Below are 25,893 nucleotides of genomic sequence, written 5' to 3'. Positions count from 1 at the left end.
AGTTGTTGCTATTCCTTTCTTCGATCTCCTGTTGAGTTTGTAGGTGTTCAGAATGGTTTGATCCCTATCCAGCTGAATTCCTGAGAGGAGACGAAATCCAGGTCTCCTACTCCTCCGCCATCTTGCTCCGCCCCCCAAATACTGAAAAATCTTATACGCAATCTTTCATTTGAGGTAATAAACTCATTGTTTAAGATAAAAATTTCTTTCTGGCTGGTAGACTCACTTAAATGTCCATTGCATTAATTGGACCAAAATTGAGTTGAGATCTATTTCCATGAGAGTTTAGGAGCTTAAAAGAAGGGGCCAAGGATGCCTGGATGGCTCAGTCAGTTGAGCAACCAACTCTTAATTTCAGCTCAGGTCTTGATCTCGGGGGTGTGAGTTTGAGCCCTGCATTGGGATCCATGCTGGATGTGGCGCCTACTTTAAAAAAAGAAAAAGAAACCAAAGAGTACTTCATAGAAGTCTTGTTTGGGGTTTAGGGTGAAATCTTGAAAGGTGGGGACTGCTTAAAGCCTGAAAAGAGAAGAAAGAAAAGAAAATAGGAGAAGCTGGGGAAGAATTCCATCATTCTGTCTGAGTGACAGTGGACCTGTCTCTGAAATTCACCTTTGGGCTGCTACTCCTGCATCCAATTGTACAACTTTGATTGGAGGCTGCAGACTACAGCCTACCCTTGTTTGGGGATATCTTCTCCATAGTCTGGGCAAATCTCCTCCAGGCCAGTCCTTCCAGAACAGACATTATCATTATCCAACAGGGACTTTAAAATCTATTAGGTTAATGAGCTACACAAGTATGAATAAACATGCAGGGGGAAACTATACACAAAAGTATATATATTTAGAATTTCTATTTATTTAGATTCCAAACTACTTAAAAGTTAAAATAATTATGCTTTTTTCCCCCTGTATTTGCCTCTTTTGAGAAAAAAACACAAGTAAACAAGGCAATGAGAGAAACTTACTTCACTTGCAGTGTATATTAGAGATTCAACAGAGAATCAGCCCAATTTTTGGTGTCTGTGTATCAAAAAGCAGTAGCTGATACTTTTAATCAAAGCCCCAAGGCATTGTAAAATAACACAGTACTTTATGAAGCACTTAATATAGATTAAATTCAGTAGTGTTTTAGCATTAAACATATTTTTCTGAATCTTAGTTCAAAGAGATAAGCCATCTGTAAATTACAGTACTTACTTAAATCACCGATTTCTCCAAAAATTATCAGTAAAGTTGCAATAAAGTTATATGATGAGGGCTTATATGGTGAGTATTTTAAAGGAGAAGAATAAAAAGTAATAAGGATAGAAGTGGAGAAAATATAAAAGATAAAAGTAAAAACAGGATTGTTTGATAAGTAATCTGAAAGTTTGGGTCTAGAGATCTACTCTCAAAAAGAAAACCAAATGTTACTTATAGTTTAAAATCAAAGGTAAATTTCAGTTAAATTGCTAAAATTACCCATGTTGAGAATATTACTTTTGCCCTTCAGTATCCACTGCCCCTCCTCTAGAGCAACCTATTGGGAGATGATATGCCCATGTGTATAGCGTTGTGGAGGGAGAAATATTCCAAGTGCAGGCTACTTACTATGGAAGCTATCAGGGCTAAGTTTTTTCTTATCCCAACCCCATTTTTAACATAATCTCAACCAACTGGGCATCTCTGTTGGAACTTACCATCTTGAGCATCTGAAGAGTGTAATTCATCAGAACAATGCTGGTGGTTGGGGTGGTAATGTAAATAGCATCCTGACCCAGCCATCAGAGTTACAAGACTCCGGACCCAGCAGTGTATTTCCTCCTTCTTATTTCATGGATCTCCTTTGGACCTTCGGTTTGAAACATCTCCAAGACTGGTTCTCCAGCCTCGAGTAATTAATAAATTACTTTGAGTTCCTAGTAAGTTCTTGGAGTTCCTTCCCACTGTCATTCCTCGCTATCATTTGAATAAATTCTTTGTGTAAGATAGCCCTGGTGACAGGGCACCTGGGTGGCTCAGTCAGTTGAGTGTTGGACTCTTGATTTTGGCTCAGGTCATGATCTCAGGGTTGTGAGTTTGAACCTCATTGAGCTCCATGCTGGGTGTGGAGCCTGCTTGAAATCTTTCTCTCCCTCTCCCTCTGCCCCTTCTCCCCCACTTCGGGTGCATGCAGAGGCACACATGTGCTCTCTCTCAAAAAGAAATAAACTAATAAAAGATAAATAAATAAATAAAGCCCCAGTGTTTTGGTTATTTTTTTAGTTGCAGCCCAAACCCTTAACAAATATACCTCATGACCAAAATAATTGTCTGATTTGGGGGGGGATGCGTGGAGCTAAGCCACTCGATTTGTTATTATTGTTTTCTGTTCCCCTCTATGTTCTTCATGTATGTGTAGTTCTAGCTGCTTTGTTTTTCTTTTTAAAATTTACTAGACTAGCTGCAACGGCAGCCCTGTGTCCTGAAAGCAGAATAATCATTTTGAAAAGCATGTGGAGACTGTCTTCCTGGGTAAATGATGATAACACCGTCACATTATTTGAACATTTAACTGCCTCTATTGAGTAGTTTTCCTCATAGTTTTGATTCATTTGGAATCTAACTGACAAAGATCCCATTACTGGGTGTTCTTTCCATAATTTGTCAAAAAATATATAGCAGAGATGAGGGAGAATGAAGCTAATTTTTAATCTGGGAGACTTAACCTGGTTATGCTGATGAACTAACTAAATCGGTCAAAAGTTGGAGAGCTTAAAGATTAAAACCCACAATTTCCTAGTTAAACTCTAATTCATTATGTAAACAACATGATTTATAAGTGCAGTCATGTGGAAGGTCTATTTGTTTTTCTCACCAAAAGACGCTTTCAGAGAAAAATTGCTGAAAATGGATTTTCTCCAACCAATGTGTTGCCTGCCACCCCGGTATAAACGCTGCAGCAGGAGGAGGAAGACATAATGATCACACTAGCCAAGGCCATAGGCATTTGTGGAGCATTCCAAAAATATTGGCACCTCCAGCAAGAGGTGTTTTCTAAATACAAAAAGTTGTTAAGAGAGGAAGAAAGGATTACCAGTGAGCCCACAGATGGGGATATAGGTAGGGAGTCTGGAGCTCGGGGTTCTGGACTGCTCCGTTTTTTGGAATATCATAAGGAAGGGGAAAGCAGAAATAATCCTTAGTGTTGTGCCAGGACAACAGTCATGGAAGTTAAGGGGGCAAAGCTAGCTCATTAATGCTCGCCAAGACAACAGAATACTCTCTCTCTCCCTCCCCTTTTCCTTATACTGTTTTAAGATAGAAAGTGCTATGGTCCAAACACATTCCTACAGTTTAATGGTCCTCTTTGGTGTATCAAACCCTGGACTGTATCAAATTTACAGATGGTGGCAATCCTACAGCAGCCCTGAAATTTGACCTTGACATTTTAGCTAAATCTCTATGATTTACTTTCTTTATTTTTTTTTCTATTTCTGTCTATGATTTACTTTCTTTAGATAACACTTTTTACTTTGCAAAGTCATTTAATGTGCATCATCATCTCCTCTAAGTTACATGATCCATCATTTTATGTTGAAGGCTAATGTTGTAGTCAAGATTCCTTTCATAGTAATTGATACAAACTTGTCTAAACTGCAAAAGTAAAAATGGAATTTAGTGGACTACTTAATTGAAAAGTCCAAGGGACAAGGATAACTTCAGGCATGATTGGATCTAGGGGCACAGATACTATCAAATCTTTATTTCTTCTATCGCTCAGCTTGCTTTCCACTCTGTTGGTTTAATTCTCCAGTATGTTTTCCCAGAAGGTGGCAACATAACTTCTGGAAACTCAGGCTCATATCCCAGTAGTTTATCAATTCCTGTAGAAATAAGGCTCCTCTTTCCTAGTAGCACTAGAAAAAGCCTTAGAATCTACTCCACCAGATCAACTTGGGCCATGTGTTCATGTCTGAACATGAAAAAATTCATGTTCATCCCTGGAACTAGAGGTGGTGGAATCAGTGCTACTCAGAACAAATGGCAGCCAACATGAGAAAGGCATCATCCCCTAGGGAAAATCAGAGTGATCTTACTAGAGAACAGGAGGACAGTTACAGGGCCAGTAAAACCAATAGACATCCACCATACTCTTCCTAACCAGTATCATCTGTAACAGTGGATCTCACTGTTGAGCCAAGACTGGCACTTTCTATTGTGGGCGTAAGCCCTCTCCTGAAAACTTTTGGTCAATGCTATGTTCGTGTTCTGGTCAAGTTTATTTGGTTGCAATAAACAGAAGTTCATTCAAAAATATTCAAATAAAATGGGAGTTATTGTCACAACACAAGGTATGTCATGGTACCCCATGGAAAAGATAGATGATTCTGGAGTTAGGCATCAGAAAGTGAGGACCTAGGGTGTGTCTGCTTCATTCACCTCTCTCTGCAAATTAGTTCCTGGGCCCAGTCACCCATTGCACACAGCCATCTCCCCATATGGCTGCCCCTGGCATCCAGTGTCTAAACCTAGGCAGTTTTACTATTTAAGTCCCTGGCACTAACTACCTCAGTCTGTAGTATCCCAATTCTAATCATTTTGAGGGAGAATTTCTTTGCCTTGGCTTGGGTTATATGACAGCCTTGCATTTAATCAGCTTCACCACAGAGACTAAATTCTTAATTCCAGAGCCATACCTTGTTGGGTGAGTACAGCCAGTTTAAAGAGAGGCTAGAATTTAGAAGACAATTTTTGGCTTTTCTGGTAACTAGTCAAAGCAAACATCTCCCTTCTGTCTAATGATGTTGATCATATCTAGGCTCTTTTCTCACCGGGACACTATTGGCAATCAGGAGGGGACAGTTTTTCAATGAGGGATTGCCTACACTTGCCTGGACCATCCAGTAAGGGGCAGTGATGCACCTCCCCCACTTCCCACTTTAGAACAACCAAAAGTAGCCAGTAGCACACCCCGTCCCCTCCGGCGCATTATGGCAGAACACCCTGCAGTTGAAATTCACTCCTATCCACCCAGCTCAAAATCTTTCCCAAGTCCCATCTTCCCTTATAATTAATGAATTCCCAGCACTTAACTTCTTAAAGCAGGAGTGCATTTGCTGTTTTCACTTCCTCGCCTTCTCTTCAAACCTTGTCCACCACCATCTGCTTTTCAGCTTCATTCTTCTACTAACGCCATTTTTCCTCATGGTCACCAATAGCCTCTGAATTGTCAAAATTCAATGAGAACTTTTCACCTTTATCTCCCACCATCATTCTTCTGCATCTGAAATGCTTATCCTCATTCTTGAATACCTATCTCTTTATTCTTCTCCAAACCTTCAGGGTTCCTTCTGCATGTCAGTCTCTTTTACTCAAGCAAGGAACTAGGAAGACCTCTCTCTGGTGGGTTGACTCACCTTCTGTATCCAGTTAACAAATCCTACAAAATCACCCCTTCTTTCCATTGTCACAGGTCAGGTTCTTACCTTTTTTCTTTCCCTGAACCCTGATACTTTGTAACTTTGGACATAGGATTCAATATTTTGGGGTCTCTGTTTTCTCTCCCATAAAATCAGGTTAATTGTATCTACCACCAAAGGGTTGAGGATTCATGTAAAGATTTAATAAGTTAGAATACATAAAATACTTTGAACCATGCCTGGCTTAGTTTAAGGGTACAATGAAGCTTCACTGCTATTATTACATAGCCTTGAGATAGCATTAATCACATTATATTATAAATGCTTGTGAGAGTTATCCACCACCACCACCCCAGACTGTAGGAGATCATGCTTCATGCATCACTGCATTTTCCGGCAAGAGCACAGTGTTTGGCTTATAGTGGGCATGTTATAGCTACTGAATGAGTGAATCAATATTTGTATTCTTTACAATATCCAGCACATGGCAGGTGCTAACGAAATATGCACTGAATTGAATTTGATAGAATTGAATTGATAGGGAGAGAATACAGAGTAAAAAGTGCCGTCATATTAGGTAAAGCATAATGAGTTCATTTTAAGGGAGGAGAAATTTCCTTTGGGACTCCTCCTTGGGTTGAATCTAAACTGATGTATGATTCCACAATCCTAGCAAATTTAGAATTGTTTTAATCTATTTATTTCAGTTTCCATGTCCTGTCAATTCTCTTTGTTGTCATTCTCATAGCGTAGCTTAGGTCACCAACAACCTGGACTCCTGTTATCATCTTTATCAGTAAGCTATTGCTGCATAACAAACAAACACAAAATCTCAGTGACATACAGCAGGAAGCACTTACTTCTCATGTGTCTGTGGGTCAAGTAGCCTGGGGCAGGTTTGACTGGACAGCTCTACTTTAAGCAGAAGGTCTGACTAGACTTGTCTCCTAACTGAGCATTGGCTTCAGTCTCTGCCATATGTATTTATTCTGGATCCCAGACTGAAAGGGCAACAGCTACCCAGGGAAGTTCTTGTCTTGGCAATAACAGAAAAGCAGTCAGGTGAGTAGAAATCTACAGTGCATCTTAAGACCTACATCTGGAACTGACACATGGTCATTTTTACTCACAGTACATTGGCCAAAGCAAGTCTACAGCCAAGCCCAACATCAGTGAAATGGGAGAAATAAATGTTGCCCACTGTAGTGAGTTTTCCCACACAGTCACATGGCAAAAGCGGTGAATGTACAGATCTAATTCAGAGAAGATGAGAAGAATCATGAACAATGATTAAATTTACCACAACTCTATCCTGACTCTGGTCTCCATAACACCTTCCTAGGTGATCACATTAGCCTCTTAACTAATCTCCTTGTGTTCAGTCTTCTTCACAATCTGTGCCTCCATTTGGTTATGAATGTTTTGGCTGTAGGGGATAGAATGCACAGTTAAAAATGACTTATATTATCTCACTAAATAAGAAATCTAGAAAAAAAAATGATTTAGGTTTAGAACTTCAACAATGTCTTTGAGGTCTGGGGTTTTTTGTGACTTTTTTAATCATGTTAGCTTTTGTCTGCAAGCTTGGTGTCTCATGGTGATAAGATTGTTGCAGTAGCTCCAGTGTCACATGATTGCACAACGATATCCAAAGCAGGAAGAAAAAAGAAAGAGTGCCTTCATACATGCCTCTCCTTTTAGCTGGTTAAAAAAAAAAAAAATCTCTTGTAGCTTCCCAAGTCATTTCTCCTTACATTTGACTGATTATAGCTGTCTAATTACTCAGATCTGCAAGGAAGACAGAAGTCAATAGGGAACATTTTCAGCCTCTATCTTACGAATGGACTCTAAAAACAAGAAGTCATGAGGGGAATAGTGTATGTATAAGAAATCATTGGTGTCTGCACACTTTCAAATAATTTAACCTACCTGACTAAAATATTTAAGGCTCTTATAACACATCTTCATCTTCTTTTAAAGCTTAATACATCAAGATTTCTCTAAATAAGAATGAGTGAATGTATCCCTCAGCACATCTCATTCTTCCTGCCATTTTTCCCCATCACTGATGTGTTTGTATATCTTCCTTCCATCTTCCCTAAATGGCCTTTTGTCCCCTCTCTTACCTCTTCACTTAAATCTTACTTTTCCTTGAGGATTTGTTTCTTCTCTGGGAAGTCTTCTGTGGGTACCAAAGGCTGGTCTGGTGTCCTGCCACATGCTCAATAAATATTTGTGAAATTGATTTGAATAATAATTTCCTTTAGAAGTTTTTATACTTTATAGCATTTCTTCCTGACTATAATCTCTAGCCAATTTAAATTATTCCAACTGAAGTTGTGGGTTATTTTTCTTAGGTAATAGTTTATGTCATTTTTTTTTTTTCCTTATAGTGGTGGCTGTTTTTGAACAAGTCTTTGTTACTTGACCAAGGATTCAAAGCAAATACACATGATTATTTCCCACTTCTCTACACTCTGTTGATATGTTTGGGGTTTATCATCTTTCTGTCTCTTAGATGAAAATGTACATTTTCATACTGAAATATGTTTGTGCTTTAGCCTTAATTACTCTCCTCCCTGCCAGGTTGTCCTTAACTCAAGCCATCAACTTTTCTAAGAAATGGATGAAAATCATGACTTCCTTCAAGTCTCATCACATTCCATTTTGACTGCCCCTTTGTAATATTTCACTTACCAATCTGTTATGCTGCATTTTATTTTTCTCCCCACTTCTACTACAAATATTTTTTGAAAATCATTGAAGACCTCCACTGATGATTAAGACAATGTCTTTAATAAATGTTTATTGAACTTCTAGTATATGCCAAACATTGTCTACTTACTAGGGACCCAGTAAGAAAGGAAATAGGTATAGTCTTTACTCTCCTTGGTTTTGCATTCTAAGCAGGGGAAAACTAACCAGTAAGCACATCAATCCAATATGCCAGGCAGAGATAAGTGCTCCAAGGAAAGTAAAACAGGAAAGTATCATGGAGAGTTCCTATTGCAGTGCGGCCATTTTTTAGAAAAAAAAAAAAAAGTGGGTAGGAAAGGCTACAAAAGAGACCTAATACAATGGAGTTTCATGCAGAGGTCATAATAAGTGCAAAGTCCCTGAGGCAGAAGTGGGCTTGGCATAGACAAGAATCAGTAATATGGACAGCCAGCAGGCAAGTGATGACGGGGAGAGAGGGGAGAGGGAGCAAATGAACTCAATGGGTGGAAGGGCAGGTCATGTATTACCTTAGAAATTGCAGTAGGGAACTGGAGTTCATTTTGAGCAAGATGGGAAGCCCTTGAACCTACTAAATATTTGATTCATTCTCAGTAATAAAATCTATGCTGTTTTTAAAAAATTGGGAAATGGATGGTGGTGAAGATTACACAAGAATGTGCTTGGGGCGCCTGGGTGGCTCAGTTAGTTAAATGTCTGTCTTCGTCTCAGGTCATGATCTCAGGGTCCTGGGATCGAGTCCCGCATCAGGCTCCCTGATCAGCGGCGAGCGTGCTTCTCCCTCTCCCTCTGCCTGCCGCTCTCCCCTGCTTGTGCTTGCTTTCTCTCTCTCTCTGACAAATAAATAAAGTCTTTAAAAAATTTTTTAAGAAAAGAATGCGCTTAATGCCACTGAACTGTCCATGTAAAAATGGTTACAATGGTAAGTTGTATGTTATGTATATTTTACTGCAATAAAAAATATCTATGAGCAAATCCTGTGGGCCAGAGTCTGTGCTAAGCCCTGGTGACCATACAAACACATAGAGCCTGTAGGCACTCCAAATCTGCTTTGAGAAAATACATTCCATCTATTATAAATGTAAATACAAAATGCAAGGTAGGATAAATCATGTTCCCAATGAGAAGACCAGGCTAGGATTTCAGAGTGTATTCTCAGAAGCCTTAGTCTGGAGGAATGCCGTTTGAAATAAAAGGATCTTACTCAAATAAGTTTGGGAAATAGTGCATCCTCCAGCCCTTTGTGGGGATTCCCAGTGCAGAATGGCATGTCACAAGCTGTAAGAATACACATGAAAGAAACCTGTTTAACTTTGTTTAACCCAACATTGCTAAACCATTTTGATCATAGGCCTTTCCCCCCCAAATTGCCTATTAACATCCTGAGGAACTGGTATTCCAAAGAGCTGATATTAAAGGAGACACAACACTGAGATAAGAAGAAAAGAGTTTGTGGAGAAAGTGTGGTCAGAGCTGAGCTATAAAGGGAAGGGGACACTTAGATGTCGAGGAAGGGCATTCAAGGCAGGAGAGATGTTAAGAAATCCACTTCAAAGTAAATCTGGAACTTGCCTCTTCAAAGATCATTGACCCACTGAACGAATCTTCTAAATATACTGATAAAATTATAATTTTGGTGATCATTGACAAATTTCTTCTAAAACACTGAAGATACCAATTCATTAAGATTAATTACTTTGTAGAAGTTTTCTTAATTCCTTGTCACTATTTTATAAACAACAAAGTTATGCCCTGTCATCCCAGCCTAATCGATGGCGGAGTGTTAGCTTTCTTTCTCTGGGCCCAGGGTCCTCTTCTATAAAGGAGGGACTTATGGCCTTTGTATCTCTGCAATAGACCCTTTGGAATTAAAGCAAAAAATCAATTCCTATGCAAGACACAGATTTCAGCACGCAGTGGGTATGGAAACAGAATCAAATTAAAGAACAACGCAATCTTGGATTTTAATGAAGCTCATCTTTGTTTCTTTTGCAGATCAAATTTTTGGCTCTCATCTGCACACAGTGTGTGAACGTGAAAATTCCACAGTTCCACGGTTTGTAAAGCAATGCATTGAAGCTGTCGAAAAAAGAGGTGGGTAACTGAATATGCAGCAATTTCCCCCATTAGCGCACCCTCTAAACAACCAATGCTCAAGTTAACAGCACTCTTTGATTTGTCTAGGAAGCCATGCAATTAAAACTTGACTTTTGTTAATCGGTTAAGAGGATCAAGTTTCTTATTAACTTCAGTTTGTTTTTACAATAGGGACATCAGTAATTCCCACTAATGTTTTGTTTTTTTTTTTTTAATATTTTGTCTGTCTGACATGCTGTTGATTCAATTGCAAACCTCTTGTTTTCAAGCCAGTGATAAAACATTCATAAAATATCAGCACTCACAGTGTTAGAACCCTCCTAACATTCATGTTGGTAGATGTTGTGCCAGAACAATTTTTGGTAAGCCCCCAACATTACCCAAGTGAAGCAAATAGCATTCCTACTCACAAACAGTGATATGCCGTCTTCCATGTGTTTCTGTTCAATATAGAATATGGCTAACTGGTTCTCCCGGAACAATTAACAGATACACCTCTAGTGTCAAGACGACCTTTGATTCCTATATTCCAGTATTCTGTTTTTCATCGGAAATTATTTCATCTTATGTATGGGGATTAACATAAGAATAAAAAAAAAAAAAGAAATTATTTCATCTTACCACGGGGAACAAATCAAAACCCAATTGACTCATCATTTCTTTGCTGGTCTATCTGTGGGGTGTTTTTCCCTCAGACTATGACTTCATTCATTCAAGGTCATTTTCCCTGGAAGATACATACAGTAGATGCAGAATCTCAGAAAGTGTATTGTATAAAAATGTGAAGCTTCATCACCATCTGTTACAAGTTTACAACATATTCCCAGGATCTAGGGGGATATATATCATGTAAAAGATAGAGGTGTTTTCAGAAAAAGAATTGGTGTATCTATTCCCATTTTCAGCTCCCAGTCTCTTAAAACAATAGAACCAAGGGGAAAAAAATCTTTACCAAGTTATCTACTAGGAAAAAGCCATTTTAATTCTCTCAGTGTTACCTGGCTTTATTATAGAAGCATAATAAAAATGGCCTGCAATTTCCAACTCCTGGAAATTCATACTTTAATTATACTGTAAGGACAGCCTTGGGATCCTATTATTCCCATATCAGTAGGGAATGAGAGAATAACAAGAAGGGGACGAGTGGGTAGGGAAAGTAGAAAAAGAGAGTGGCTTTGGGGGAAAGCATATCAACACATCAGAGAGAAGAGCCGAGAGCTCACAGAGGGTAGAAAACAGTAAAAGCAGAATGAACACAAGGAGAGGTATCTGTGAGAAATGGAGTCAATTGGAGTTTAGAGAGAAATGTGTTTTTATTGCATGTTGCAATCTCGTTTAATTTTATAAGTTCATAATTTAGGAATAAATATTATTTAATAAGTACTTAAAGCCAAAATGGATCACTGAGAATGTTATAATGTTATTATTGCCAATAGCTAAATTATCATTATTTTCAGGAAATCTTCATCCACTTATAAATACTCAGCACCGATGGTGTGAGCACTATTATATTAGAGCAAATATCCGAATAGGACTTTGGGGGAGCTGTACATAATAAGATGTGCTCACATGTAATAAAAAGACTCTGTACCTCTCTATTTATGTACACACCCGAGGCAAAATGAAAACTCCGCTAGATATAGCCTGGTGGTGTGCAGATACCATAATACAGTAGAGTAGAAAATATCTATAAATAGAAACTGTATCTTCTGTTCACGGCATTTTGTTGGCGATTTTTAATAAAATAAGACAATGTTTTTGCTGACAGCAGCAATCATATCTGGCATTATATTTCATTGTCCCAATGTTTACTTTTAAAATGAATTTGTAGATCCAGCACTAAACAGGCGCTAATCACACATATGATTATTAAAATGACTCCTAAGCATTTTAATGAAACTCAAAGACTTTATAATTCCACAAAGCAACTGATAATTCAAAGCACTTTGGCAGTGTCAGCTTAAAGGAACTCTATGGAAATATTCAATAAAAACTCAGAGGCACAAGATAAACCTCTCACATCATTGCAAGATTTACGAATGTGTACTTTTGATTATATTTTTCTATGAGCATTTTGTTGGATTAATATTCTTACATTTATACGCCAATTCTATTTACTCAAAGTGTTGTTTTTACTAAATTCTGGCAGAAAGCACCTTAGGACAGAAATAATTTATGTGAATCTAAGTCCAATGTTTATGCAGGCTTCTGATGACATTTTATGCCGGGGTTGGTATTAGGAAGTAGCATATAAAGGTGCCAAGTCTCTCAGCACGGCTGGGACTCAGCATATCTAGAGCCCTCCTTCTAATGGCCAGATCCTCCTTCAGCCAAGATACTCAACGGCAGAGTCATGGGAAATGCTTATGGACCAGTTATGGGAAAGGCACATTTAATGAAAATTGTGTGTTTACTCCCACAGTCTTAGGGAAATGGCCTCAAAACTCACAAATGCAGTACACAGGGTGTTATAAAAAGATTTGTTTCCTTTCTTTTTCTCTTAAGATTATTTCCCCCTCCTTTACAAAAGAATCATCTATAAATTGTAGCTGTATTTTTGTAATACTTCTCACATGGTTGATTTTGAATGAAACAGTCTCAGGAAGGCAGATCTCACCATTGATTGATTAAATCATTGATTCATTGACTGATTCATTCATTCATTCATTCATTCATTCATTCATTCATTCATTCAGTTATTTGTCTTACTGGCTTGCAATCGACAGAACCAAATTGTTCATGCTCCTGTAGTCTACCAGGGAAAATCTACCCAGTGCTTGGCATAGTTGCATTCTTTAATCAACCCTAGTAAAGTGATATTAGTCACATTTTAAAAATTTTGCATCTCACAGACATGCCTAGAAGAAAATCTATTAGTGAGCCGAATGTAAACCAATTTAGCGAATAACTTGTTTAGTGTGTTTCCTTATCTTGATTTGGTTTCCTTTATTCCCTTAAACCACCAGAGCATTCTCCCTCTCACCAACTATTCTAACCAGATTAAAGTTCTTTCTGTGGTTTCTGACATTGTCTGCTCAGCCTAGAGAACATACACAAAACTTGGAGGGAAACTGTAAAGGAGCATGTTAGTCTTTAAAGCTCTTCCAAGGGTTTCATTCACGCTCGTATTGCCTTTACAGTTGTAGAGCATGAGTAGAGTTAAGCAGCCAAAGAAAAACTCAGTTTATGTTTTTTCTTCCAAAGCAGTTTCCTTACAAATATCGAATCATTATTCAGCTAATGCTCAATACATATGATAAAGTGACCCAAAGCCTGAGGTCATCTGGTACTTTTCTTTGGGTCCAACAAAACAAGCATGCAGAAGGAGGCGTTGTGACATACTGGTAGTATGTAGATCTAAGCAGTGAGAATTCCACTTTTCACTACTTATAGAATACTTTGTGTAGTTTAGGATGACCTCAAAGTGTATAGAAATTGCTTACTTAAAAATACTTAAAAATAAGGTGAGCTGTATCGCTCAGAAGACAAGGGCTTAGGAGATGTGACTTAAACAAAGTATGTAGTCTACACTGATGCAATTGGTATTAAGACCTTAACCTGTAGTTCTTTTTATGTAAAAAATGTAACTGGCTGATTACTCTGTGAAGGTGCATCCCTGGGAAAGAGCCTTACCCAGTACCTGACACACTGTAAGCACTCGGTAAATTTTGGGTGAATGATGTAACACATACCAAGTGTTTATTGTATTCCAGCAACAAGTATCTCTTCAGTGCCTACCCATGTGTCATTCTCCATGCTACCAGTTGAGAATATAGAGGGAATATACATTAAGCATAAAGACAATTCGCTGAGTACCAAATTATTATGAGTGTTATGAAAGAAAAGAACAGGTACTAGAAGTGAAAATAAACCATATAATATTCTTTTTTAAGGTAAGGGGAGTTTGTTTGCTTAAAAATCACATAATAGGGAGTGGGGGGAAAGGAGAGATATTGGTGAAAGGGCAGAAAATTGCAGTTATATAGGCTGAACAAATCTAGATATCTAATGTACAGGCATGATGACTATAGTTACTCTAAGACAGTAGGTTGCAGGTGTTCTCATCACCCACACACACAAATTAGTAGATATGGGAGGAGATGATATGTTAACTAGCTTGACTGTAGTAATCACAGCAAATCATCATGTATACCTTAAATATATCCAATATACTAAATATATTATGAAATAGTACTTAATACTAAATATATGATTAAATATATTTTAAATGACATAATAAACCCTGAATAATAAACACATATTTGTCTGGCTTCAGCCTTCTGCTGAGAGCAGAAGTTTAATTCATCTTATTTCCCAGGTTATTTTCCTGACGTATCTTACCAATTCAATATGAGGAGTCACTTCATGTGAGATATCCAAAAGACAGTCCTTTCTCCACCCAACAATATCAGACTTTCCCAAAGACTTCTTTCATATATAATGGAGTTAACTAAATGAATAGTCATATTTCTATTCTAAATACATTTTTATGTAACTAATATATGTTTGTCTATAAGGGAATAAGACCGTTTAAAAAGGTCAGTTTCGTTTGGACAGGAATTCATCCTTTGGAATATGGTTTAACAACACATTCTTCCTCCATGAGCCTCAGTCCTAGTCAGTATGCCCCCAGACTACTTACCAGCATTAAAATGACACCTGGAGATCGGTCGCAAATGATGTGAATGTACTTAACACTACCTAACTGTACATTTAAAAATGGCTAAGATGGTAAACTTTATATTATGTGGGGTTTTTTTTAACCACAATTAAAAATAAATGGTACCATTTGATGACTCCAGCTATAAGCTACTCTCGGCAGATGCTAATCACCAAGTTTGTCCTCTTTCTTTATTCTGGAACACAAAATACTATGACAAGAATGATACACAAAGTTACATTTTTGACTTGGTGCCCAAAATCCACCCTGGGATACATAACCTTGCTTTAAAGATTTAAGAAAGACCTTTAGTCTACTTCTGAGAAGGTCCTCAGCCTCGAAAACTTTATCTCTCAACTTGACTTCTTAGCAGCTGTTATATTTTTTTTGCTGTCATTTGTTTGACAGGATCCAGTTATAGGTTCCGATGTCTGTTTAAAGAAACAAGGAGGCTGTTGGCTTTAAAATTCCCTCATTGCCTGTGTGATCAGCACTTTCCCAGGCTTTTCTACATAGTTTGCCAAGCAAAGGGACTGACCTTTGTAGCAAACACTTTTTCATTTCAAAATGCTCACTTTGATTTTTGTCCCATTTTATGCTCATTCCAAACTGTTTACAACCCACTAAAAATGACTGTGAATTATATGTTTGTGTAATGGATTCCTTTTGTGGTCAGAGTGGAATGTTTACTTTGAACAATTAGTTATCTTTGGGTAGATTATAGCAACTTGGAAAAAGAATGACTAAAATTATTATTATACCTTAACTATTTCTTTTTGGTAATTCCTCTGCTATTACATGAAGTTTGAGAGAACGTCACATCAACAAGCCCATGGCATTATAAATGAAATCTATTTCTCCAATGTGGGGATATTTAGACATAATCGTTAATATTATACGAAGGTAGAGTTATATACTTACTCAGGGATATGCTTATCTGACTCCTAAAAATTCAGAACATTGAATATACATAAACACATGGATCTTTAAATACATAAAATAAATACATGGATATTTACTATGTGTGTGTGTGTGTGCGCGTGTGACATTTGCATATTAGGTAAGGTATGTACATATATGTATTTATTATACAAATAACAGACATGATTGTAGTATAGCTATTATGCTGAGACATACCAAGCATTGTCCTTGTGAATATAATTTTCCTGATACTTGATTCAGTGCATCAGTCTGCCTCTTGGGATCTTAGCAAGTGTTCACTTGCAAAAATAAAACTTTACATAGTCTTTTCCCAATGCCTGAGAATCCAGACCCCTAAAGTACAGATCAAATTGCCTTCACGATACAAGCTCTGCTCCCAGTTCTGCTAATTTTGTACTGTTCATTCTTTCCCACTTTGGGATAATCTATTATAGTTGGATCCAGGCACGCACGAAAGGCTGATACTTCCATGAGGAATGTGCAATTTGTACTGTTTAGTTTGTGACGAGATTCTTGAAAACTTTTATGATTCTATCTTGTTCCAGAGAGACTTCTGCTTGCTAGTTTTATAAGCAGTGAGTGAAAAAAAAAAGTAACAAAAACAAAACAAACTGATAAAAATTACATGCTCAAAAAAAAAAAAAAATCAAGAGTTCAAGATAAGCGCTTTTTCTTTTTCCCCAGAGAATATTTGTGGACTGAACAAAAATGTTTCTGAGGGCACTGGCCTATGTGTTGCTTTTTTTTTTTTTTTTTTAAGTGCTTGCTTTTCATGCCTAAAGTTAGGCATCCACATGCAATTACAAAAGAGCTGATCCTCAAAGAAGCTCCGTAGAAGTTTGCCGCGAATTTTCCGTGGGTTTTATTTGTGAGTTAAAATTAAGTCCAGTTTCGTGTTTTTGTGTTTTGTTTTGTTTTGGTGCAACCCCAACGACAGCCACTTTCCTGACAGCTTTAGTGTTGTGCTGGGTCCAAGTTGGAATTGGAATTGGCTCTTTGGGGTAGTCGTGCTGGGGCCTCTGTGTCTGCAAGAAAGCCACATTCAGGGCTAGAGGGGAAGACAAAATCAAAAAAGAGTAAACAGGAAACAGCCAGCAAGAGTATAAAAGAGAAACTGGGAAAAGACAACCAAAAGAAATCAGAGATGACAAGGTGGAGAGAGAGAAAAAAAGCTGCATTTTGCAATTAAGAAAACAAATGTGGATGAAAGGGCACTCTTGCAAGGTCCCGTAATGAAGAGAAGACGGTGATTGAACGAGTTACCAAGTCGACCATAGTTACCTGAGACCCGCTTCTCTGTTCCAGAGAAACTTATTCCCACTTAAGAAAATACTTGTAAGATCTTGCTGTTGAATGGCAAGCTTACCCTGAATGTTCACAAATTCTGTGCGCCCACGGTTGGGAATTAAGTCACTGTACTTATTAGTGACATTTCATGGAGTTTATCTACATCTCGCAATACACAACAGTCTTATTATCAGAAAGAGGGCTTAAACATAACAGAAGTTAATGGAGGAATAAATGTGCAGTTCAATAACCAGCAAGGCTATCTAATGTATCCAGCAATGTGGCTCTGGTCAAATCAGTCAGTGGATATTCCCACACTTTTGCGTCCAGAATGCATGAGAATAAATAATCTCTCTTCCCAGATAAAGCCTGAGTCTAATTTCCAACCTCCACCCCCACCCGGTTCCACCCCCATGTTAAAGTTTAGGTTCTTACCATACTTTCCCTTCGAGTCAGTTGGAAGGAAACAGAGCCAAAATTAATACCTTAGGAAATTAGTCTCTTATTGTGTGAATGGAGGATTTAAATAATGCAACACCTCCTCATGTCGAGATGTAATAGTCTAAATATCCTATAACGGTGTCATTTATATGATGAGAGTTCTGGGTCTGGGAGTTTTTCTATTATAAGCCCCCATATTCAGAAGTTAATAGTTCAACCATAAAAATAATCTTGGCTGAAAGTTGGCAGGATGTTTTAGCCTGGAAGCAAATGTTTACAAAATTAAAAAAAAAAAAAAATCACATGCGTTTGGAAAGCTTTCAGGTTTTCAATAAAAAGGCGCAAAAAAAAAAATAATAATAATAAGGCAGACAAAGATTTTCAAATATTTGTTGCCCTGGGATTCAAAACTGGATTTGTAGTTTTTAAATAGAATCTTAAAAAATTCTTGTTGCATAATGTGAACCAACTGATTAAAAAAATAATCAAAAAATTTATCAAAGCTCTCCCAGAGTATCACTTTGTTTTGTGAAATAATCTGTTGTTTTTTGGTTGAACAAGAATCTATACATTATATTTTTATAAACATTTCACTAGAGCTTAAAAATTTGTGATAATTAAGAAATCTTAAGTTAATTCAGGAAGCTGTGAATGAGAACAAACTATTATACTCTTTTGTGGGTTTCCTAATAAATAAGGTTCCCTTTTAAAATGTCTAGAAAAGAATTTCTTTTTCCAAGGAATTTTCACACTCTCAAATGAAGTGTGCAACTTAAGCATTAATCATTGATCTACATATAAATTAAAAAAGACATACAGATTCCAGAAGTAGTTGCATGGGTCCATATAATTGAACATGGCTCATTTTCCTCTGTAGGATGTTTTGGAGTAATTTACTCATCCCCTGAAAAGGTTTTTTGTCTTAGTGATTCTTCTAAATTCTGTGAAAGGTTATCTTACAGTCTGTGGAATTAAAAGTGTGTGTTTTCTTGGGTTCAAATAATCTTTTCCTTGCTAGTTTTACACCTTTTTGTCGAATTTTATAATTTTCAAGCCACTTTCTATTTTCAGTTCAGACCAAAAAAAAAAATCGGGGGCAGAACACTTTGAGAGGAAAAACTGCAAAACCAAAATAACTCTAAAATGATACTGCTGTAAGAGTTCTTGAGCTTATAGTAGACTGTAGACCCAAAATGTCAAATCACACAATTTTTAAGGAAATAAGAATGTCCTGAGATTTAGAGTGAAAGCACAGCTTACAGGAGAAAAATATTTAAAATATTACCCTCAGTCCATCATGTGCTACTTCATGTAGAGAGCGTGGATTTATTTTTAACTCTTCACAGTACCTGGCACATAATGGATTTTCAATAAATGATGAATGAACGGATAAATTGCATTCAACCTTGCTTAAATCTTCATGGAAAGTTACACACCATTGTTACACCTGCATATCGTTGAAACTTAAAAAAACAAAATCAATGACCATGTCGTTGGTTGAAGATAGCTGTATGATTTGCATGGTTTCCCAATCTATTTTCTGAACATGTAAACCATTCTGATAATTGTATATTATGTCATTCTAAATGATATTATTTTCTATCTATACCCAGCTACACTAAACATTTGAAGGTATGTTTCCTTAAAGATTTTATGTTCATCGGTTTTTGGATACTACATTTAAGTGTGCCATGCAGCAGCTAATAGAATACCCATTCTTTACTCATTTTCATCAGAGGAAGTCATATCCCATTAGATATTGTTTCAACACCAATGGCCTGCTGTTTTGAATCAAGTAATTGAATGGCAACTATGACTTATAAGTGACATGCCTGAGAATGGTCAGGAGTAGGCTCGGGTCTCATAACCACACAGAAAGTAGCGCACCATATCTTTTCCTCTAATTCAGACTTGGAATAGCAAGCTGTTGCTGTTCTGAGTGTTCATTTACTTCCCTGTGAACAACTCATCTTCTTGATTCAGTGGTTTTTTTTGCATAAATCTGAGGAAATTTTTATTTTGATGATAATTTCTTGAGTTGAGTCTGTCAAAGAATCTGAAGTGAGATATATATGGTCAACTACACAGACTTGTCAATTGGAAGCTAATGAAGACAAGATACCAATACTCTAAATTCTGACATGATTTTGCTATTGGATATTGATTTCATTTTCTCCAAATTTACTTTATGACAGAAAAGTTAAACTTTGCTGACACTATCAAAAGCTCTCTAAAGACTTTGAATATGCAAGTGCCATTAAAATAGGATTAACTTTCTTGTCTTAAAAATGATGATCTTCTTGTTATGTTTTGCATTTTTTACTGTTTGTGTTAACTTAATTCTTTAGTCTCCTTACAAGGCAGTGGAACACCTAGCAGACAGTATAGTAATCACTGTAGTAAGGTTTCTTTCCTTTCATCTTAAATGTCAGCTGTTGACCTGTATTTGAAATTGCATGGGATAATATTGGAGTCCATGCCCTTAGCCCAGAGTTTGGCAGCGTAAGAAATGTGTGTTTTCCTCTGGATTTAATTCTTGACTCTGGGATTTCTCTATCCATTCTTTCATTGTAATCTCAATGATACCAAAACCTTCAGTGATTTCTTTAATGACTTCAGAGTTCCTATTTCAGAATGACTCCTCAAGCTATGTCTTATTCTCAGAGCTGAGGTCTAAGAAAAACCCTTCTTGAATTTTCCTCTGGCATCTCAAACTCAACTTCTTCAAACTGCACTTATCACTTCCCCTAACAAATCTATTCCTCCCTCTTTATTCCTTAACTCAGTCAATGGCATCATGGCCTATTTTTCCCATTCCTCTTTTCTTTTGCCCCCCCCCCATTCTTCTAAAGAGAAATATGTTGGATATTTTGGACTGTTCTCTCTACTTACACAGAGCATTATTCACCAAGTCTAATAATCTCTCCTTTCTTACTATCTCTTGAATTTGATTCATCTTTTCATCTGCTATGGCCTTGATTAGAACCCCATAATTTCTTTTGAGAAAAATCTCCTAATTGATATTGCCTTTGTTCTGTTTTCTGCCCAGGCCACCTTCTCAATAATGACAACATCATTCTTCTTTAACACAAATAGAATTGTGTTATGCCTTCTTAGAATATCCCTCCAATGGTTTCTTTTCTCCATCAGGATAAAAAAAATTCCATCCTAATTATCCCCATAAGCATATGACCTCTGTCTATGGTCAGGTTTCATATTCTCATAAGCTGCTTCCTATGTTCCAGGAATATCAACTACATCAAGTTTTTCCAAAGGTTGGTATTTTTCCATGTGCTGTTCCTTCTTTCTAGGGACCCTCTCTTTGCCCATCCACCTGGCAAATTCATATTCATCTTCTTGTGCATAGCACAGGAGTCCCCTTATTCAAGGAATATTCTTTGATTTATATCCTCAACCACCCCTCCATGGTCTCTTGAACATTATTAAGATTTCTCTCCGCAGTGTTCCAAGGACAGTTTTGCTCTCCCTAATACAGCCCTTATTGCATGGGGGTGTGATGGCTGGTGTCTTTACCTGTTTCTCCATCTAGAGTATGAGTCCCAGAGTTAGGGATTGTGTCTGGTTCATCTCTGTCTCATCGGTGCTTAGCATACCAAAACTGGCATATGGTATGGGCTCAATTCATGATATATGATTAAATGGATGAAGAGATGGATATTATCCAAAATTCCTTTCCATCCATCTATCCATGCATCTATCCTTAGGGAATCAAATCCTATATACTGAAGATTCATTGAACTGATAGAAGAGATAGTGTTTAGATAGCTCTTGAAGCATAACCTGAAGTCATATTATCCAGAAGGAAGAGAAACTCCTTAAAAGTGAAAGTAAGGAGTTTTTCTGATTGTTTGCAGCATAGCCAATATGTATCTACACTCATATCAATATCTATATCCATATCTGTATGATATACCATATTAGTAATAGTCTACAATAGGATAAGACAGAAATAGAGCAAAGACTCTGGTGTTCAGGACAGGTTTCAGACAAAACAGACTTTCTCATCCTTCATAGGGTGAAACCAGTCTCTCAACAAATAGTGTTAAATTATTTCATGAACCTGAGGGATTCAATGAACTATAGCCAAATTTGATGCTTTTGAGATCTAATAGTACCATAAGAGTAAGACTATCATCTTTCTGGTTCAAAAAATTATGTTCTTTTATATGTAACCTTCTGGGCATTGTGCCTACTTCCCTGTAAGTTTGTGTATAATTTTTCCCATTATCACCCTCTAGGTCTCTTTCACCATCACCACTTTCCAGGCATCTACTATCCACTGAATAGCCATGTTTCTGATTATCTTTTCCCAAATGTATTAGCTTGCCATATTTAAGGCGGAATCTCTTTTTATTATTTCCTGCTCATATTTCTAAACTCCTTAAGTCCATTTGTATGATTCTTTTGTCTTCACAGATGTCCACAGTTCCTCCCAATTTAGTATCATCAGCAAATTTAATTAATGCTCTGTTTACCTCTCTTTCTAATGAAACCAGTCCCCTGTTTCATTTCATCATACAAAGTAAAAATATATTGGCAATAAAACAGTCCGAAGAAATGTTCCCTCACTGTAGGAGGGGAAGTTCAGGATACAGCAAAGAAGTGAGGAGTGGACAGGGCAGCGTGGTGGTGAGCTAGTTTGCTATTGCCCTAAAGCAAAACCCTTTTCAGAGCGACCAAATTTGGCAGATTGCCTGGGTTGGTGCTGTGTGTGTGTGTGTGTGTGTGTGTGTGTGTGTGTGTGTGTTCTGGAAGGTAACTATATTACCCTAACTGAGGACTTTTTACTAAAGATATATTTATTGATACATGAAAAGCATATTTAAAACTATATATACAAATACAAGTGCAAGCTAGTAACATTTAATCCATAGTGTAGCTACAAGTCTAGATATGGACATATACATCTGGATATATACAGGCTCACAGCCATTTTCCCTGGGCTTTGTTTAACATTCACTCCTGTCTAAATTTTTATCTCCGGTTTTAATTTGATAAATGATTTAGATCCAAATTACCCATTGGGCTTAAATCAAATTCCCTATAAGCGTTAGATTTATAGAATAAAGAGAATTTTTATTCAGTTATATCCAATAGGAAAATATCAGTAAAAGAAATATTTTAACCTCTAGAATTTATAGGCTAGAAAGGTGAGCTTCATCACAGGAAGAGGTTTTACCTGTTAACTCTAAAGTGAGCAAGTTTATGTTGAAAGAATTACACCAATGAATCGTGGATCACCACATCAAAAACTAACGATGTATTGTATGGTGATTCACATAACATAATAAAATAAAATTTAACAAAAGAAAGAATTATGCCATTAGTCTTTGAAGATGTGGCCGTACAGATATGGGGTAATTTACATAAGGAAAACAAAGATGACATTTATTAAGCACCCACTATGTGCTACACATAATGCTAGGACTTTCCAACATGAGTCAATAGCATAGATTTAAAACCCATATTACTTACTACCTGATATTCCATAGACTATTCCGAACTCCAGTAAAATTTCATAAATATTTGCTATGTTGCACATGAAGAGCCAATCTTTGAAATATGGATTAATTAGTATAAATCTATTGACTCTAAAGGGAAAAAAAAACTTTCAGGTTTATGATTAGGTCTGATTAGGACAGACAGATGGTAGACCAGCATCTCTATTGGTATATATAGAAGACAATGCACGCTCTCAGTGTTGAAATGAAGGCTGATATATACTTTACATATACCACAAGGTCACCAAAGATGTTATCACCGAGGAATGATGTTAACAAAATAGTGACTGGGAATACTGTTAAGTAGTCACAGACTCATATTGTTTTTCTAGTGAGAAAAATCTGATGCATAATGCATTCTCAGATGCCAGGACTTTACAGGCATAACTTTCATAAGCTTTAATGGGAGTTTCCTGCCGGCACCTGTTACAGTATAGAGTTCTTACTTTTCACACATAATCCAAGACTGGCTTGGAACACTGACTTGGAAAAAGTAATATAGTGAAACCTTCTTATAATGTTTCCTCATATATAATGTTCATCTTTTAATTCTTGGTCTGATATATGTATGTACATGTTTTCCTTTCAAATTCTTTTCCCACCAGAAAGGCTTTTTTTTCCACAAGCTTTTTATGGATAGGAGCAGATAATTTTTTTTTTAACTGGGTAAACTACTAGAAAAGACACATAAAGGAGAAAGTTATTAGGATAGAAATTAAACTAATGTTACAAATCAACTCTTCTTAGCTGGAAATAGTTCTAGAGACTTTGGATTCCCGAGGAGCCAGCAGGAACAATTAGAGTGCCATGTGCAAAAAGGAATCACCATGGATCCAAAACAAGGATCACAGGTCAAAATAATATCATTTGGCCATATTTTCCTGTGTCTTTACAGAACAAAATATGGGAAACTTCAATATTTAAAATAATATTGCATTTAACCCTGTGGATTAATCAGCAGGGTAATATTTTGTATAAAAGAGAGTTAAAAAGAATTCTTAAAATTTCATATTCTTAAAATTAACTCCTACAAATTGTATTACCAAAACAAAGAAAAAATTAGTGTTATCTGTTTAACTAAAACTGTTGGAGATTGCACAGAAATTCTATTTTATGAACAATAACGTCCCTTTTAAAGGTGTTTGAAGTCTCCTCTTGTTTACTATTTCTAACATACCTGCCATATAAGAATGAAAACAGACCTTTCTACTCAAAATCCTGAATCATTTATTGTCATTGTCCCATTTGACAGCATGGTGGGCAGAGGAAATGGTTTTTACTTGTTGAACATTTTCAAATAGTGAATTTGAGTTCCATATTTATAACAGGATATTATAACTGATGTTGAGTTAAAGTTGGAAGGAGTCTGAAATCCTAAAACTGTAAAAAGACAACTACAAACCTGTTAGTGAAATTTGTCACAGGGAAAAAACATGGGTCTGAATAAGGACAACTCCAGGACAGATCAGGATGTATTTTTGGGTTCTCATTTGCTCCTTTCTTCTTTGCTACATTACTCCGTAATGTCCCCTTGAGCACTGTCTGACCTCCAACATCCTCCTCCTGGTAAACCTGCCTCAGGAATATCATTTATATCTTAGCTTGAAGTTCAGACATCCTTAAAACTCCTTTGAGTGTTACCTTGAGTACAGTTGTTTTAAGAGGTAACAACGGTTTAGCATTAAATAAATGTCTTTGTCTCCAGAGATCTTTTAGAGTCTTTTCCAAGCACCAGGGAAGAAGGGTTTTATTCTGCTGTGTTCTTTTTGATAAGGCAAAGAAGGGCAAAAGGAGTCATACTGACACCTCTAAAAGCATGCTATGTTCCCAAGCTTAGTATCTTCCTCCTCTCTAAGGGGTTTGCTTGTAGCGCACTTTGCCCTCAATTTTGGCAAAGTAAGGTCATTATTTCCTTTTGATATTATGGCCAATGAATTAATAGAAGTGCATTTGTTTCTGGGTCTAATAGTCTTTGTTAAGGCTTGTTTGAAAACTTGGAAGTAGACTACGTAATCTAGGACCTCATGAGGCTGCCATTGTTCAGGGCTGTTTGTCTCCTGCTGATCAGCCTTAGGCTGTGTTACTTGGGGAGACTTAAGGCCACTACAGGGTTGAGAGGTTTCGGATGGAGCCAGTGTTTTAAAACAGGCAGCTCCACACACAGTGCAGGTGAAGAGGAATGACATGGTGGGAGGAGTCTCCAAGACTGTGTTTTCTGCAGGCATGGGGCAGAAAAGAGAAAGGCCTGATTTGCAGAGATCTCATGATTCCAAGGATGAACAATGTATGTCTTCACAGAATTTCAGTCTGTAGAGCAAAGCCCTATATGGATTTATATAAGCTCAGCTTTGAACCTCAGTTTAGAGCATTATACTCACCTACATGAAAAAATCATTGTATACGTTGTCTCTGAAGAAAGATAATTTATTACACTTTTTGCATGATAGAAAATTATTATGATGATAAGAATAAGTTATGTTTAAGGATAAAATGTGTTTAGACAGGCTAAAAATATTCCTTTCCTCCCCAAAATCTTTAAATACGGTAAGACCATTTTGTACCATTTCCCTGTATCCTGGTATATCTGAAAATAGAAAATCCAGGCAGGGTAAGCGTTTGGATAATGACAGCTACCTTGGATTAACTTGAAACCAATAGGGGACACGCACTTCCCCTTTCTGTTTCTTTCCCATTGTGTATCACACTTGCCCTCTTCTTATCCTCTGTCTCTGCCTGTCCCATACCCTACACAAGTGAAGTCTTGTTGTACTTTCTGTCCTTATAGCTGAAGTCTGCTGTCAGGTCAAGACCGAATAGATTAA

General features: G+C 37.0%; 1 protein-coding gene across 1 annotated transcript in view; it reads left to right on the top strand.

The window, feature by feature from the left end:
- Nucleotides 1-25,893, top strand: part of ARHGAP15 (Rho GTPase activating protein 15) — a 588,861-nt gene that overhangs the window by 357,644 nt on the left and 205,324 nt on the right. The window contains exon 11 of the mRNA XM_081814529.1: nt 10,118-10,216. Coding sequence (XP_081670655.1) covers nt 10,118-10,216 — 99 coding nt within the window. The remainder of the gene's footprint in view (nt 1-10,117; nt 10,217-25,893) is intronic.

Source organism: Leptonychotes weddellii, chromosome 3 (genome assembly GCF_054177405.1).
Source record: "Leptonychotes weddellii isolate Sample4059 chromosome 3, ASM5417740v2, whole genome shotgun sequence".
NCBI classification, from domain to species: Eukaryota; Metazoa; Chordata; class Mammalia; order Carnivora; family Phocidae; genus Leptonychotes; species Leptonychotes weddellii.
This window is presented reverse-complemented; position numbering and strand designations above follow the sequence as displayed.